The 16,822-nt window shown below is 41.5% G+C and overlaps 1 protein-coding gene across 1 annotated transcript; it reads left to right on the top strand.

Moving 5' to 3' along the window:
* Positions 1-2: 2 nt before the first annotated feature.
* On the top strand, positions 3-16,485 carry LOC108624710 (putative threonine-rich GPI-anchored glycoprotein PJ4664.02). The gene is made up of 5 exons (XM_026813301.1): positions 3-9,000; positions 9,078-9,358; positions 9,469-11,438; positions 11,568-15,754; positions 15,867-16,485. Exons 1-5 carry the CDS (start codon positions 132-134, stop codon positions 16,184-16,186), a joined length of 15,627 nt encoding a protein of 5,208 aa, XP_026669102.1. The 5' UTR covers positions 3-131; the 3' UTR covers positions 16,187-16,485.
* The last annotated feature ends 337 nt before the right edge of the window (positions 16,486-16,822 follow it).

The raw sequence follows: 16,822 nt of genomic DNA, 5'->3' as shown, positions 1-16,822 counted from the left end.
ATCGAGCCGGCTGCACCGATTTGTCGTCGATCCTTAAACAATGGCGGAATAATATATATGTACATAAGAACAATAACAGCGGTCCGGCGGCGGACGATTACCGCCGGACGCTTGATTACGATCTGGGATTAATGAATATCGAAGAGGCACGGTACAAACAATCGAAATCTGTTCCTATGAGGGATCACGAAGTCAGTTATCCTTATCCTTTCACAGATTACATTCATCCTCGGTTTTGCGCCGATTTTTCGCCTATAAGTAGTTACAGCAACCCCCATCGTCGACTCACGCGGAATCTAAAGTCGATCACGGTTAATTACGATTCGAATTTAAGCAACGGTCATCGGAAATTAAAAAGAAGAAGAGTTTCGAGATTATTGTCGTTCCCCTCTGAACCGGGAAGCTCGAACGGAAGTTCCACCGTCGACGATAACGAATCGGCGGTACGTTCCCGATTGCAAGATCACTGGAATAGAACGCTTTTACTACCGAGACTGATAGAAGTGTCGCGTGTGCAACGAAGTGGCACCAGCACGACGTTATCGCCTTTCACAAGCCGTAGTATAGACCTGAATCGAATACTGCGGTTGAATCTGATGCCTAAGAAGACGACCGGTTTCGTTAAAAAGAGGAGAAAAAGAAGGGACGTAAATGCGACGGGTGTGGATGGAAAACTTATTTATCCTGACACGTTTAAGATATTGTACACAACTGTACCTCCTGAATCTCAGTTAACTTATAATACCGAGTACCAAAGTGAAATAGACATGTTGCAAACGACGCGGAGCTGGTTAGACGAAAGTTCAACTGACGAAGTTGCTGACGAGGCCACTGAGGAATATCATGATAAAGAGTACGAAGATGAATATAGAGAAGCGTACGGTCAGTATGAAGAAGAAACAACAGGTAAGACTGTTGGTTGGTTCGAATATGATGAACGTGTTGGAACCATGACTATTTCAACAAAAAAGCCAATAGAAATTGCTACAGTGCCTCAAGTAACGACTACTGTGGAAGAAACAACTCCTGTAGCTGAAACTACTACTTTAGCCTCTACAACTACAGTGTCACCGATAACAAGAGTAATAGAAACTACTACAACTATAATCGAGACTACGATGACTCCTACGACTACTACAACCATTACGATACCGAAAGAAATCACTACGGAAAAAACAACAACCATCTCTATTACTACTATATTGCCAACAACTACGGAATCGACAACTCCGCTAAAAACGAGCCCAGAAACTACTACAACTACTACTGCTCCTACTACTACTTCTGTTACAACTATGGTCTTACCAACTATAACGGATCACTACAAAATAGCACAAGACGTACTAAGATATGAAGAAGCGGGAACTACAACCTCGTTGTCACCAACGACAGTTCCTGCGTCTACGATAGTAACTACAGTAGCAGCCACCACTGTGAAGGAAACGACGATATTTACAACATCAACGTCAGAAACGACAAGTGAAAGTACTACAGAAATTGCCACTACGACTCCGACGTTCACGACCACAACGGAAGCAGAAAGTACAGTAGAAGAGACGACAAGGGAAGTAACAACTACTACTTCAGTACCAGAAACAACGACTGAAATTACTACGACAGAGGCTGTAACTACCATTGCAGCTACGACGACAATGAAAACGACAAGAGAAATTACAACTACAAGCCCATTACCAACAACTCCGATTCTTACTGAAACTCCTACGACAGCAATTAAAACATTGCCAACAACTACAACGTTGAAAACAACAACGATAGAAGAAACCACTGGGGAAGAGACAACGTTCAGTGAAACACCGTCAGTACGAACTGCGACGGAAATCACTACCACTGCTGTTCCTACTACTACACCTATAGAGGAAACCACAACTGAGGAAAGCATAGTAACTACAACTACTTCGGTGGAAACCACGACCACAGCAATTACAACTGCGGCTCCTACGACCACTATGAGCATAACAGAAACCACAACTGAGGAAATTACAGTAACCGCGACATCGACAGTAGAAACCACGACCGAATCAATCACAACTACGGTTCCTACTACCACTACGCCTGTAACAGACACCACAACTGAAGAAATTACAGTAACCACGACATCAACTGTGGAAACAACGACCAAACCAATTACGACAGTTTTTACTACCACTACGCCTGTAATAGAAACCACAACTGAGGAAACGGCAATAACCACGACATCAACTGTGGAAACAACGACCAAACCAATTACGACAGTTTTTACTACCACTACGCCTGTAATAGAAACCACAACTGAAGAAACGACAATAACCACGACATCAACTGTGGAAACGACGACTGAACTAATTACAACGACCGCTCCTACTACCATTATACCTGTAACAGAAACCACTGTTAAAGAAACAAGTACAACTCCATCGGCGGAAACCACGAGCGAAGCCACTGCAACTACTACGACAGTAGTAGAAACTACCACTGAAGCGACGACATTAATTACAACACCTTCGGAAGAAACTACTCCAACCACTGTTCCTACGACTACTATCAGTACAAAAGGAACCACGACTACGATAATTGCAACGTCAACAGTCGAAACTACTCCGGAGGAAACTACGATATCTACAACTGCAATTCCTACTACGACTCAAACTGTAGCAGAAACCACTACTGAAGAAAGTACAATAACTACAACTATAATTCCTACTACGATTACAACTGTAACAGAAACCACTACGGAAGAAACTACAATAACTACATTTACAATTCCTACTAGGAGTTCAACTATAGCAGAAATTACCACGGAAGAAATTATAATAACTACAACTACAATTCCAACGACTACTACGACGGCCATAGTCATGACTACAGAGGAGACAACATTAACTACCACAACTTCAATAGAAACCACGATAGAAGTTACAACTACAGTTCCTACTATTACTTCAACTGTAGTTGAAACCACCACTGAAGAAACTACAATAACGTCGGTGGAAACTACGGCCGAAATCACAACTGTAGTTCCTACGACTATTACGATGGTAGAAGAAACAACTGCTGAAGAAACTACAATAACTACAACTTCGGCACTGGAAACGACAGTAGAAATCACTACGACTAGTCCGCCGATAGTGACAACTACAACTGAGGCTACAACATTAATTACTTCAACATGGATCGAAACTACGACAGAAATCGTTAGAACTACAGTTCCTGTGATTACTACAACTATGATGATAACTGAGTCCACTATAACAAGAGCTCCTACGACTATTACAACGGCAGTGGCGACTACCACAGAGGAGACAACATCGCCGGTGAGAACTACGACAGAAATCGAGACGACCACAGTATCTCTAACTCCTACAACTATGCTAGTAACCGAAGTCATTACGACTAGAATTCCTACAACTACTACGGCGGTAGTTACAACCACTACTGAAATTACGCCAACGGTGGAAACTACCATCGAAACCACTACCATTACAATTCCTACTACTACTACATCTGTGATAGAAACTACGAAAGAAGAAACGACGATAACTACACCATCCACGGAAACTATCACTGAATCTACAACAATTACAGTTCCTGTTACCACTGCAACCGTAACGGAAACTACGGCGGAAGAAACTACGATAACTACACCATCGCCGGAAACTACCACCGAAACTACTACAATTACCGTTCCTGTTACAACTACACCTGTGACAGAAACTGCAGAAGAAGAAACTACGATAACTACACCATCGCCAGAAACTACGACTGCAATTAGTACAATTACGATTCCTACTACCATTACAACCGTGGCTGAAACTACAGCAGAAGAAACAACAATAACTACAACATCGCCGGAAACTACCACCGAATCTACTACAATTACAGTTCCTGTTACCACTACAACCGTAACGGAAACCACGGAAGAAGAAACTACGATAACTACGACTTCGTCGCCGGAAACTACCACCGAATCTACTACAATTACAGTTCCTGTTACCACTACAACCGTAACGGAAACCACGGAAGAAGAAACTACGATAACTACGACTTCGTCGCCGGAAACTACCACCGAATCTACTACAATTACAGTTCCTGTTACCACTACAACCGTAACGGAAACCACGGAAGAAGAAACTACGATAACTACGACTTCGTCGCCGGAAACTACCACCGAATCTACTACAATTACAGTTCCTGTTACCACTACAACCGTAACGGAAACCACGGAAGAAGAAACTACGATAACTACGACTTCGTCGCCGGAAACTACCACCGAATCTACTACAATTACAGTTCCTGTTACCACTACAACCGTAACGGAAACCACGGAAGAAGAAACTACGATAACTACGACTTCGTCGCCGGAAACTACCACCGAATCTACTACAATTACAGTTCCTGTTACCACTACAACCGTAACGGAAACCACGGAAGAAGAAACTACGATAACTACGACTTCGTCGCCGGAAACTACCACCGAATCTACTACAATTACAGTTCCTGTTACCACTACAACCGTAACGGAAACCACGGAAGAAGAAACTACGATAACTACGACTTCGTCGCCGGAAACTACCACCGAATCTACTACAATTACAGTTCCTGTTACCACTACAACCGTAACGGAAACCACGGAAGAAGAAACTACGATAACTACGACTTCGTCGCCGGAAACTACCACCGAATCTACTACAATTACAGTTCCTGTTACCACTACAACCGTAACGGAAACCACGGAAGAAGAAACTACGATAACTACGACTTCGTCGCCGGAAACTACCACCGAATCTACTACAATTACAGTTCCTGTTACCACTACAACCGTAACGGAAACCACGGAAGAAGAAACTACGATAACTACGACTTCGTCGCCGGAAACTACCACCGAATCTACTACAATTACAGTTCCTGTTACCACTACAACCGTAACGGAAACCACGGAAGAAGAAACTACGATAACTACGACTTCGTCGCCGGAAACTACCACCGAATCTACTACAATTACAGTTCCTGTTACCACTACAACCGTAACGGAAACCACGGAAGAAGAAACTACGATAACTACGACTTCGTCGCCGGAAACTACCACCGAATCTACTACAATTACAGTTCCTGTTACCACTACAACCGTAACGGAAACCACGGAAGAAGAAACTACGATAACTACGACTTCGTCGCCGGAAACTACCACCGAATCTACTACAATTACAGTTCCTGTTACCACTACAACCGTAACGGAAACCACGGAAGAAGAAACTACGATAACTACGACTTCGTCGCCGGAAACTACCACCGAATCTACTACAATTACAGTTCCTGTTACCACTACAACCGTAACGGAAACCACGGAAGAAGAAACTACGATAACTACGACTTCGTCGCCGGAAACTACCACCGAATCTACTACAATTACAGTTCCTGTTACCACTACAACCGTAACGGAAACCACGGAAGAAGAAACTACGATAACTACACCATCGCCAGAAACTACGACTGCAATTAGTACAATTACGATTCCTACTATCACTACAACAATGGCTGAAACTACGACCGAAGAAAGAACGATAACTACAACATCGCCGGAAACTACCATCAAAACTACTACGATTACGGTTCCTGTTACCACTACAACAGTGACAGAAACTACGACAGAAGAAACTACATTTACTACGGGATTACCGGAAACGACAACTGAAAGTACAACTGAGGAAACTACAACATTATCACCTGAGATAACGACCGAAGCTATTACCACTTTGGCTACTGTTGCTACAAGTTTGTTAATTCGAACTACAATGAAATTCACAGAATATAGACCGTTAATAACGGAGACAATCGCTGTACTTGAAACTCAAACGATGACGACGGAAGAAGTGACTGCAGAAATAGAAGAAACCACTGATAAAGAACTAGAAGAAGAATACAAATTAGCGTATGAGGAATATGAAGAAGGAACTACTGAAGAATATTCTTGGTCCGATTACGAAGGTCTTGATATTACGACGACCACCATAGAAAAAACAACCGTGCCGCCTGTTACATTCGCAATTACATCTCCAATGACGACATTGTTAGAAACCACGACAAAAGAAGTAACGACAATTCCATTGCCGGTAGTGACGATGGAAATTACTACAATTGGAGTGATCACCACGACGTCACCCATCACAACAATGGTTGAAACTACCACAGAAGTTATTATAACTACTACTTCGTTGCCAGTAACAACTACAGAGACTCCCACAACGGAAGTACCTACGACGACTACAACTACAATATTGCCGACGACCACAGAAGAAATAACAACGTCCAGTCCGTGGCTTATAACGACGACCGAGACTACAACGTCTGTAATCCTTTCTACTACGTCGTCAACAATTACGACTGTGGAAACCACCACGGAAGAACCGATAGTAACTACAACTCCGTTATTAATAACGACTACAGAATTTACTACCATGACTTCGATATTACCAACCACAGTGACGACGGAAACCATCGCGGAAGAAACGCTGATTACTACATCAGTAATAGAAACCACAATTGAAACTACATTTGAAGAAAAGACAGAATCGACTACTCCGTACTTTATAACGACAACTGAACCATGGCTTACAATAACTACTGTTCCCGTCTTTACACCAACTGTAACGACAACAGAAATTACTACTGAAGAGGCAACATCATCAACGCTGTCGCCTACAACAACCGAAAGTACTACTGAAGAATTAATTACTACTGCAGAAGGTATAGAAACGAGTACAACAGCAACAACTACTGAAAGTACTGTAGCAATTATTACTACGATGATGTCACCACCGACGACGGTCTTTATTACCTCTGAAGAAGTAACAACGCCTGAAATAGTAACGAGTACAACGGAAACAAGTACTGAAAGTGCTATAACTATTACCATCACGACGCTATCACCTCCAACGACAGCATTTATTACCACTGAAGAGGTAACATCGCCAGAAGAAGTAACGAGTACAACAGAAATGACGTCCGAAAGTACTGTAAGTCCTGTTACTACAACAATTACACCACCGACGACGGTCTTTATTACCACTGAGAAAATAACAACGTCAGAGTCAACAACGAGTACAGCAGAAATAACAACCGAAAGTACTTCAACTTCTATTAGTACGACAACGATATCACCTCCAACGACGGTATTTATTACTACTGAGGAGATGACATCGCCAGAAGAAGTAATAACTACAGAAACAACAACTGAAAGTACTGTAAGTCTTTTTATTACGACAATATCGCCTCCAACCACAGCGTTAACTACGACTGAGGAAGTAACAACGTCAGAGTCAACAACGAGTACAGAAGAAATAACGACCGAAAGTACTGTAAGTCCTGTTACTACAACAACGATATCACCACCAACGACGGTATTTACTACCACTGAGGAAGAAACAACGTCAAAGTCAACAACAAGTACAGAAGAAATAACGACCGAAAGTACTTTAACTTCTGTTACTACAACATCCATATCACCACCGACGACGGTCTTTATTACCACTGAAGAAGTAACAACGCCTGAAACAGTGACAAGTACAACGGAAACAAGCACTGAAAGTACTGTAACAATTACGACCACGACGATATCACCTCCGACTACGGTAATAACTACCACTGAAGAGGTGACAACGTCAGAAGAAGTAACAAGTACAACAGAAATGACGACCGAAAGTACTTTAACTCCTGTTAGTACAACAACGATATCATCACCAACGACGGTATTTACTACCACTGAGGAAGAAACAACATCAGAGTCAACAACGAGTACAGAAGAAATAACGACCGAAAGTACTGTAAGTCCTGTTACTACAATAATAACATCACCACCAACGACGGTATTTACTACCACTGAGGAAGAAACAACGTCAGAGTCAACGACGAGTACAACAGAAATGACGACCGAAAGTACTTTAACTCCTGTTAGTACAACAACGATATCATCACCAACGACGGTATTTACTACCACTGAGGAAGAAACAACATCAGAGTCAACAACGAGTACAGCAGAAATAACAACCGAAAGTACTTCAACTTCTATTAGTACGACAACGATATCACCTCCAACGACGGTATTTATTACTACTGAGGAGATGACATCGCCAGAAGAAGTAATAACTACAGAAACAACAACTGAAAGTACTGTCAGTCTTTTTATTACGACAATATCGCCTCCAACCATAGCGTTAACTACAACTGAGGAAGAAACAACATCAGAATCAACGACGAGTACAACAGAAATAACGACCGAAAGTACTTTAACTCCTGTTACTGCAACAACGATATCACCACCAACGACGATACTTATTACCACTGAGGAAGAAACAACATCAGAGTCAACGACGCGTACAACAGAAATAACGACCGAAAGTACTTTAACTCCTGTTACTTCAACAACGATATCACCACCAACAACGATATTTACTACCACTGAAGAAGTAACAACGCCTGAAACAGTGACAAGTGCAACGGAAACAAGCACTGAAAGTACTGTAACAATTACGACCACGACGATATCACCTCCGACTACGGTAATAACTACCACTGAAGAGGTGACAACGTCAGAAGAAGTAACAAGTACAACAGAAATGACGACCGAAAGTACTGTAAGTCCTGTTACTACAACAACAATATCACCTCCAACGACGGTAGTAACTACCACTGAAGAGGTGACAACATCAGAAGAAGTGAGAAGTACTACGGAAACAACTCCTGAAAGTACACTAACTTCTACCACTACGACGTTATCACCACCAACGATAATTGAAACAACCGAAATTCCGACGTTTACATCTCCAGTTACAACCGAAGAACCTCTTATAACCACCATTTCAACCTCTGTAATAACTGAATCTACGATTATTGAATTGGTAACAACTACCACAGTAATTCCGACCGAAATTACAACTTTCCCTACCACTATGGCGACGACTGTAACTGTTAGTGAAACGTATATGCCCACCACTGAAATGATAACCGGTATAACATTAGCAATTCAATCTTTTACACTTTCAAGTTTTAAAGGATTGTTTACGAAACCCTAATTAAATTTATAGTTTACACAACTACGGAGTTTACTACCGAGATTGAAATTACCACGATCTCAGCGACGTTCATGACGGAAACTGAGTCTGAAACGACGACCGTCGAGATCACGACCGAAAGTATCATTCCCGAAAGCACAGAGTCAACAAGCGAGTTTACTACAGAGTTATCCGTACCCACTACCAAGGTTCTAATGTTAGCGCCAACTACCGTTTATGTCCCTCCTGCGTTGCCTCCAATACTAGAAGAAGAAGAAGAGAAAGAAATACTAATGATCACTACAACTGAATTAGTAAGGAACTTTCGTCTCCTATAATAGAAGAAATATATTTGAGAACAAATATCTAAACATATATTAAGATTATCAAGCAGATTAGCTTACAATATGAAATTGTTCTTCAGATCACAACAGAATTGACGATACTTGAGTTAACGTCGCCATCGGAAACTACGTTACCAGAATATATTACTGCGACGTTTCGTGATATAGGATATGAGGAGTATAAAGAAGAATACAAAGAAGAGGAGGAGGAAGAGGAAACTGGAACACCAGGGTGGTTCGAGTACGAAGAAGGAATCACTAAAGCCATTACCACACCTGCGACAATAGAGAAGACCACAGAGTTAAAATACACTACAACTACGTCCACGACGATAAGTACAACAGAAACGAGTACAGTGACCACGGAATCTACTACAGAAATAGAAGTTACGATGACAGAAGTACCTACAATTGAAATTACTACTACTGGAATTATTACCACGACTACTGAAATTTCGCCAGCTACCACAGAAAGTACTACAGCGATAATAACGCCACCCTCTACTGAAAGTACGACGAAAACTTCCCCAGTTGCTACGGAAAGTACAACTGCATTTACTACCACGAGTACGAAAACTACGGAGAATATCACGACAGTGATTTCTCCGACTACTACGGAGAGCACAACCATGATAATCTCTCCAGTTACTACGGAGAGCACTACAGAAACTGTAAAAACTACTACAGAGAGCACTACAGAAACTGTAAAAACTACTGCAAAGAGCACTACAGAGATTATAAAAACTACTACAGAAAGCACTACAGAAACTGAAAAAACTACTACAGAAAGCACTACAGAAACTGAAAAAACTACTACAGAAAGTACCACTGTCGAGACCACAGAATCTACGGCAAGAACTACCCCTGTTACTGAGGAGATAATCATTACTAATGTCACGGAAGTAACTGAGGTAACGACTACAGTAATCACAACGGAAGTCACAGTTTCCCCAACTGAGATCACAGAAACAACTACCGAAACTCCGTTTATTACAACGGAAACATTAGAAGTCACATCTGCATTTATAACAACAGCGCCTGTTAATGTAACAACAACAAAAATTGAGACAACACAATTTCCTCCAGCGACGACTTCCGTTGAAATCACTATTGCGACTACGGAAACTGAAGTCACAACTACTACTGTAGTTACTACATTGGAAACAATGACAGTTAACGAAACGACGGAAATAACTTATACTACTTTGAAACCAGAAACAACGTTAGTTACACCTCCGACCATAACGGAAGTAACTGGAACTACGTTTGCTACTACTGCAACAACTGAATTGACTGAAATTACAATTCTAACTACGGAATCGTTACCAATCAATGTAACTACGGAAACGCCAGAATCTACAACTGCAACAACGGAAATAGTAATTACAAGTACGGAAGCGACAGTCTCTGTCGAGATAGAAACTACTATAGTAATTCCTGAAACTACAAACGTAACTATGGAAATTCCGGTTACAACTACCACGGAAAGAGTGACTACGCCAACTGAAACTACCGTAGCTGCCAAAACTACTCCGCACATTATTAAAGTTACAAACATAACTACGGAGACTCCAATTACAACAACAGAAACAATGATAACTAGTACAACGATTGAAACAACTCTGCCTGTGGAGGTGAAGACTACTCCACGTATTATTGAAGTTATGAATGTAACTACAGAAGCTCCAGTTACGACAGAGGTAGCTACCCCAACTACTGAGACTACTGTATCTAAAATTGAAGTCTCTCCTTATGTCACTGAAGTTACAAACGTAACTACGGAAGTTCCTGTTACAACGATGACAGCGATACCCACTGTTACAACAACTGAGATGACTGCGTCTGTCGAAACGACTGCTTATGCTACTGAAGTTACGAACGTAACTACGGAAACTCCGATTACAACTACGACAGAAACGATACCTACTGTTACAACTATTGAGATGACTGTGTCTGTCGAAACGACTGCTTATACTACTAAAGTTACGAACGTAACTACAGAAGCTGCAGTTACAACAGAGATTGTTACCACAACTACTGAGACTACTGTATCCTCATTTGAAACGTCTCCTTATGTCACAGAAGTTACAAACGTAACTACGGGAATTCCTGTGACAACCACGACAACGGTATCTACTGTTACAACGACTGTGTCTGTCGAAACGACTGCTTATACTACTGAAGTTACAAACGTAACTACAGAAACTCCTATTACAAGTACGACAGAAATAAGTACCACTACTGAAAGTACTGTATCTGAAATTGAAACCTCTCCTTATATCACTGAAGTTACAAACGTAACTACGGAAGTTCCTGTGACAGCCACGACAACGGTACCTTCTGTTACAACGACTGTGTCTGTTGAAACGACTGCTTATACTACTGAAGTTACAAACGTAACTACAGGAACTCCTATTACAATTACGACAGAAATAAGTACCACTACTGAAAGTACTGTATCCGAAGTTGAAACGTCTCCTTATGTCACAGAAGTTACAAACGTAACTACGGGAGTTCCTGTGACAGCCACGACAACGATACCTACTGTTACAACGACTGTGTCTGTCGAAACGACTGCTTATGCTACTGAAGTTACAAACGTAACTACAGGAACTCCTATTACAACTACGACAGAAATAAGTACCACTACTGAAAGTACTGTATCCGAAGTTGAAACGTCTCCTTATATCACAGAAGTTACAAACGTAACTACGGAAGTTCCTGTGACAACTACGACAGCGATACCTACTGTTACATCGACTGTGTCTGTCGAAACGACTGCTTATGCTACTGAAGTTACAAACGTAACTACAGGAACTCCTATTACAAGTACGACAGAAATAAGTACCACTACTGAAAGTACTGTATCTGAAATTGAAACCTCTCCTTATATCACTGAAGTTACAAACGTAACTACGGGAATTCCTGTTACATCCACATCAGCGATAACTACTGTTACAACGACTGTGTCTGTCGAAACGACTGCTTATACTACTGAAATTACGAACGTAACTACAGAAACTCCTATTACAACTACGACAGAAATAAGTACCACTACTGAAAGTACTGTATCCGAAGTTGAAACTACTGCTTATATCACAGAAGTTAAAAACGTAACTACGGGAGTTCCTGTGACAGCCACGACAACGGTACCTACTGTTACAACGACTGTGCCTGTCGAAACGACTGCTTATACTACTGAAGTTACAAACGTAACTACAGGAACTCCTATTACAATTACGACAGAAATAAGTACCACTACTGAAAGTACTGTATCCGAAGTTGAAACTACTGCTTATATCACAGAAGTTACAAACGTAACTACGGAAGTTCCTGTTACAACGACTGTGTCTGTCGAAACGACTCCTTATCTTACTGAAGTTACGAACATAACTAGAGAAACTCCTATTACAACTACGACAGAAATAAGTACCACTACTGAAAGTACTATATCCGGAATTGAAACGTCTCCTTATGTCACCGAAGTTACAAATGTAACTACGAAAGTTCCTATTACAACGACTGTATCTGTCGAAACGACTCCTTATCTTCCTGAAGTTACGAACATAACTAGAGAAACTCCTATTACAACTACGACAGAAATAAGTACCCCTACTGAAAGTACTGTATCCGAAATTGAAACATCTTCTCATATCACCGAAGTTACAAACGTAACTACAGAAACTGCAATTACAACAACAGAGGGAGTAACAACAGAATCAATCGAAACGACGATATCTGTCGAGATTGAAATCACATCTCCTATAATCGAAGTTACAAACATAACTCTAGAAACTTTGTCCACCGAAGTAGAAACGATTGGGGTTAACGTAACTACCGAGCGTATGGAGACGATAAGTGTTCCCACCGAAGTAACTACGCCTGTTACCACTGAGGAACTTATAACGACGTTCGCCGTAGTTACATTGGAAAACGAGACTATATCTCCTGAAATAGAATTAACGACGTTCACAACGCCCACCATCTTTACCACAGAATCAGTTTATATTACAACGCCTACGGTATTGATTATCGAAGAGGAAGAAAATATAACTATGGTTGCAACCGAACTGACGTTTACTACTTTGTCAGCGGAATACGTCGTTACCCCCAATTTCACCATACCAATAATTACAAGCGAGATACCTTTGGTCTTGGAAACTACGACACCGATGATACTAGAAGTCAACGTCACAACTCCGGTGCCTGTTGCGGAAGTTACAACTATTACGGAATCGACAATGGAATACGTAACGCCTGAAGTTCCAATAGAAAATGCTACGCTTTACACCGGGCCTTTGATAGTCACTGGGATTACTGCGATGAATGCAACGCTGCCGGAAATAGAAGTGACGCTTTTTAGCACTACGGAAACTGTCACGATCACACCATTTATTACAACGACTGAGGAAGCCGAGACTGAATTCATGTATGATCTTGAAGTAGGTAAGGAATACAAAGAGGAGTACGAGCTCGAAGAGAATATCACTACTACCACAAAAGAGATGTTCGAGTATGAATTTGAGGAAATGAATGTCACAACGCCTTCAACCCCTGAGATTGAATCCACCGCAAGCACATATATAGAAACAATAGAGTCCACGACTTTTAATGTCTCGGAGATCAGGGAAGAGATAACAGTTTCTACAGGGGAGACTGAAACTACGTTTGAGACCGAATTGATTGAGGAAAAAATCCTCAATTACACCACTTCGAGGTTCACTCTGGCGCCCACCAACGAATTTTCCACGGAATATTTGCCACTCGATTACGGTGAGAATTACACGAGAAAGAAGGAATTCACTATAACGTTCGGTCCGACGATACCTCTCCGTCTTCCGAACGTGACTGCAACGATGGCACCAGAATTGTATCCGACTTTTATCTCAACTACTTTTCACCTAAGAGGAACGACGAATAAACAGCAAAAGGATAATCGCCACAAGGAAATGAAGATCAAACTGCTACACAAATTACAAGACCTGCAGAAGATGGAAGAGGAAATTCTTATCAAAGAAGAAGAGTTGCAGAAGGAGGAAGAGGCATGGGAAACTGAAAAAGCGAGACGAATGGAGGAGTTCATGAAGAAAGTGGAGGCAATGAAAAGCGGTCGCATGAATATATCCATAACTAAGACGACCACTTCGGTAGGTAAATTACCGCCAGTTGAAGGCGAGAGAGGCAAGACTCCTGTAACAATATCTCCACCTACGGCTCCTTTAATCACGACTCCCGAAATTTCAACACCGGATGCACTGGAGCAGGAAATCAGACATTTGGAAAGCAAAGTGTCTGATAAAGAGGATCATTTGAAGAATACGGAAAACAGGATACTTGAGAAGGAGAAGAAACTGCTTAAAGACAAAGAAGAATTCGAGAGGAAGATGAAAGAGATGGAGGAGAAATTGGCCAGGGGAGAAGATATCTCGTGGACGACGAAAGAACCTTACGTAGGAACGACTCGTACGACGCCGTCTTACTCACAGTTACCGCCTACAGAAAGAACCACGATTGATATACGAGAGTCGACTATATCCCCGGTTAAGGAACCGACTCGCTCCCGCGAGGAACAAAAGAAAGAGGAAAAGAATTTAGAAGTGACAACCCAGGTTTGTTTGGACGTCCTCAAGAGCAAAGAAATGGGAGAAGGTCATATAACCGAAAGGGTTTGCGTGCCTTACGTGCCGGGGAAAGCTCAGGAGAAACCGAAAATTAAGCCCCCAGAGGCCAGGACACTCGGGGAATTGGACCTTGAGGGGAACGAGTGGACGGAGGGCCCTTTTATAAGGGGCCGAGGAGAAGTGCAGACTGAAATTATTGAGTCCGAGGAAGAGAGGAAAAGATCATTGCCTGAATATACTCGATTCAAACGAAACGTTTATCACGAGGATCACGACTGTCGAGTAGACAAGCTTGACGACTGGGACACAGAAGGAAACTTGGTGGAAACACAAATCAGGGAACCATTATCTTTATGTAAAAATTGTAGCTTTCCTACAGACAGTTTTATGATCACTGAAATGTCTAAACCTAGTACAAACACAGAATCCGTTGAAAGGAGATATGAAAGAACTGTCGAGAATAGATATAGGATTCGATCCACGTTACAAATAAATCAGTGCGAGGATGAAATTGAATACGATTACGAGGAACAAGTTGAAAGGAATCCACGACAAGTGGAGGAAAGCACTTCGCCTTGGGAACCGGAAGCTACTACCAGCGACGATGACGTTATACCTGTAACAGACAAACCATACAAGCCTGCGGAAGAAGGGAAAGAAGAGGTGGAAGAAGGAGAGGTCGAGAGTGATCAGACTATAAAACAATCGAGTGGAGATACAGATGAAGACGAAGATAAACCTGAAGGTGCATTAATTTAAAAAATACAATTATAAATAAATTATTTAATACCGCAAAACTTTCATACATTAATCAGTAATACAAATTATGGAATTAAAGAAGATTAATTGATTTCTAGTGGAGGTGAAACGCAGGAGACCGCCGGGTCCGGAATGGCCAACGGAAGGCTTAACTGATTACCACGTGGGCGGCACGAAAACGTGGATGCTCGAGTATGACGGACGAGGGCCGTTCAAGCCCGAGAACGGGGATGAAGACGAGGGGAATTCCGTGGAGGACAGGAAAAGCGTTGGGAAACGGCCACTAAAGGCGACGACTTGTTACTATGTTATTCTTGACAGAGACGAAAACAGTCTGGAAAATCCTGAAGGCGATTACGACAAAGAAAATGATTTTGAATCATCGTTGGAGAAATACGCTCCAGAAGCGGATGAGTGACTCAGACGTAGATAAGAGTGTACAAATTTTATGGTAAATATTGCTGCTAAACGGAAGAGCAGTAATCGCAGTTTTTATTTTTGTCTTTTTAATCACATATTAGTCAGAAACAGTAGAAGGATATTATAGATAAATGAAACAGCAGTAAGATGCGACAAGTAATATAAAAACCGTTGTAAGATTTGTAAATATGTATATACAGCGTGTAAAAGAGTACATTAATAAATTCAATTAGAAAATTCATTTTAATCCGAGGCCACTTAAGTGGGCTTAATCTGTTAGCTACACAACCCGAGGTGTTATCGCTGCTCCCTAATCTGTTTGATTAATTCTTTCGCGGTGGCCAAGCGTTGACCGCGCAGCCTCTTTAACCGGAAATTCAGAGTGGTCTTTAAATACTCGCTCGGACTGATAGCGGAGTTTATCTTCCTTGAAAACGGTTTATTCTTAATTATAAACTCGTTACACGTTCGTCGGGAAAGAAAGGGAACGGGAACGAGGAATGAAAGATTCCCTTTCGAACTGATTTGATATCAAAGATCACATCTGAAAGTAATCGTTAATTCACTTAAGTATTATCAGATACATAAGAGAGCTCACCTTAATGAGAAAATAATTATTTAATTTATTTATAAA

This window comes from Ceratina calcarata, unplaced genomic scaffold (genome assembly GCF_001652005.2).
Source record: "Ceratina calcarata isolate Rehan_Ccalc_2016 unplaced genomic scaffold, ASM165200v1 scaffold326.2, whole genome shotgun sequence".
Taxonomy (NCBI): domain Eukaryota; kingdom Metazoa; phylum Arthropoda; class Insecta; order Hymenoptera; family Apidae; genus Ceratina; species Ceratina calcarata.
The sequence above is the reverse complement of the archived record's forward strand: the minus strand, read 5'-3'. Positions and strand labels throughout refer to the sequence as shown.

Bases quoted from the DNA above. Each gene is read 5' to 3' on its own strand.
- LOC108624710 (XM_026813301.1), top strand. From the start codon at position 132: ATGAATATCGAAGAGGCACGGTACAAACAATCGAAATCTGTTCCTATG. The intron at 9,001-9,077 runs GTATAACATTAG...TTAAATTTATAG, and splicing joins CACCACTGAAATGATAACCG to TTTACACAACTACGGAGTTT. The intron at 11,439-11,567 runs ATCCTCATTTGA...TGCTTATACTAC, and splicing joins ACAACTACTGAGACTACTGT to TGAAGTTACAAACGTAACTA.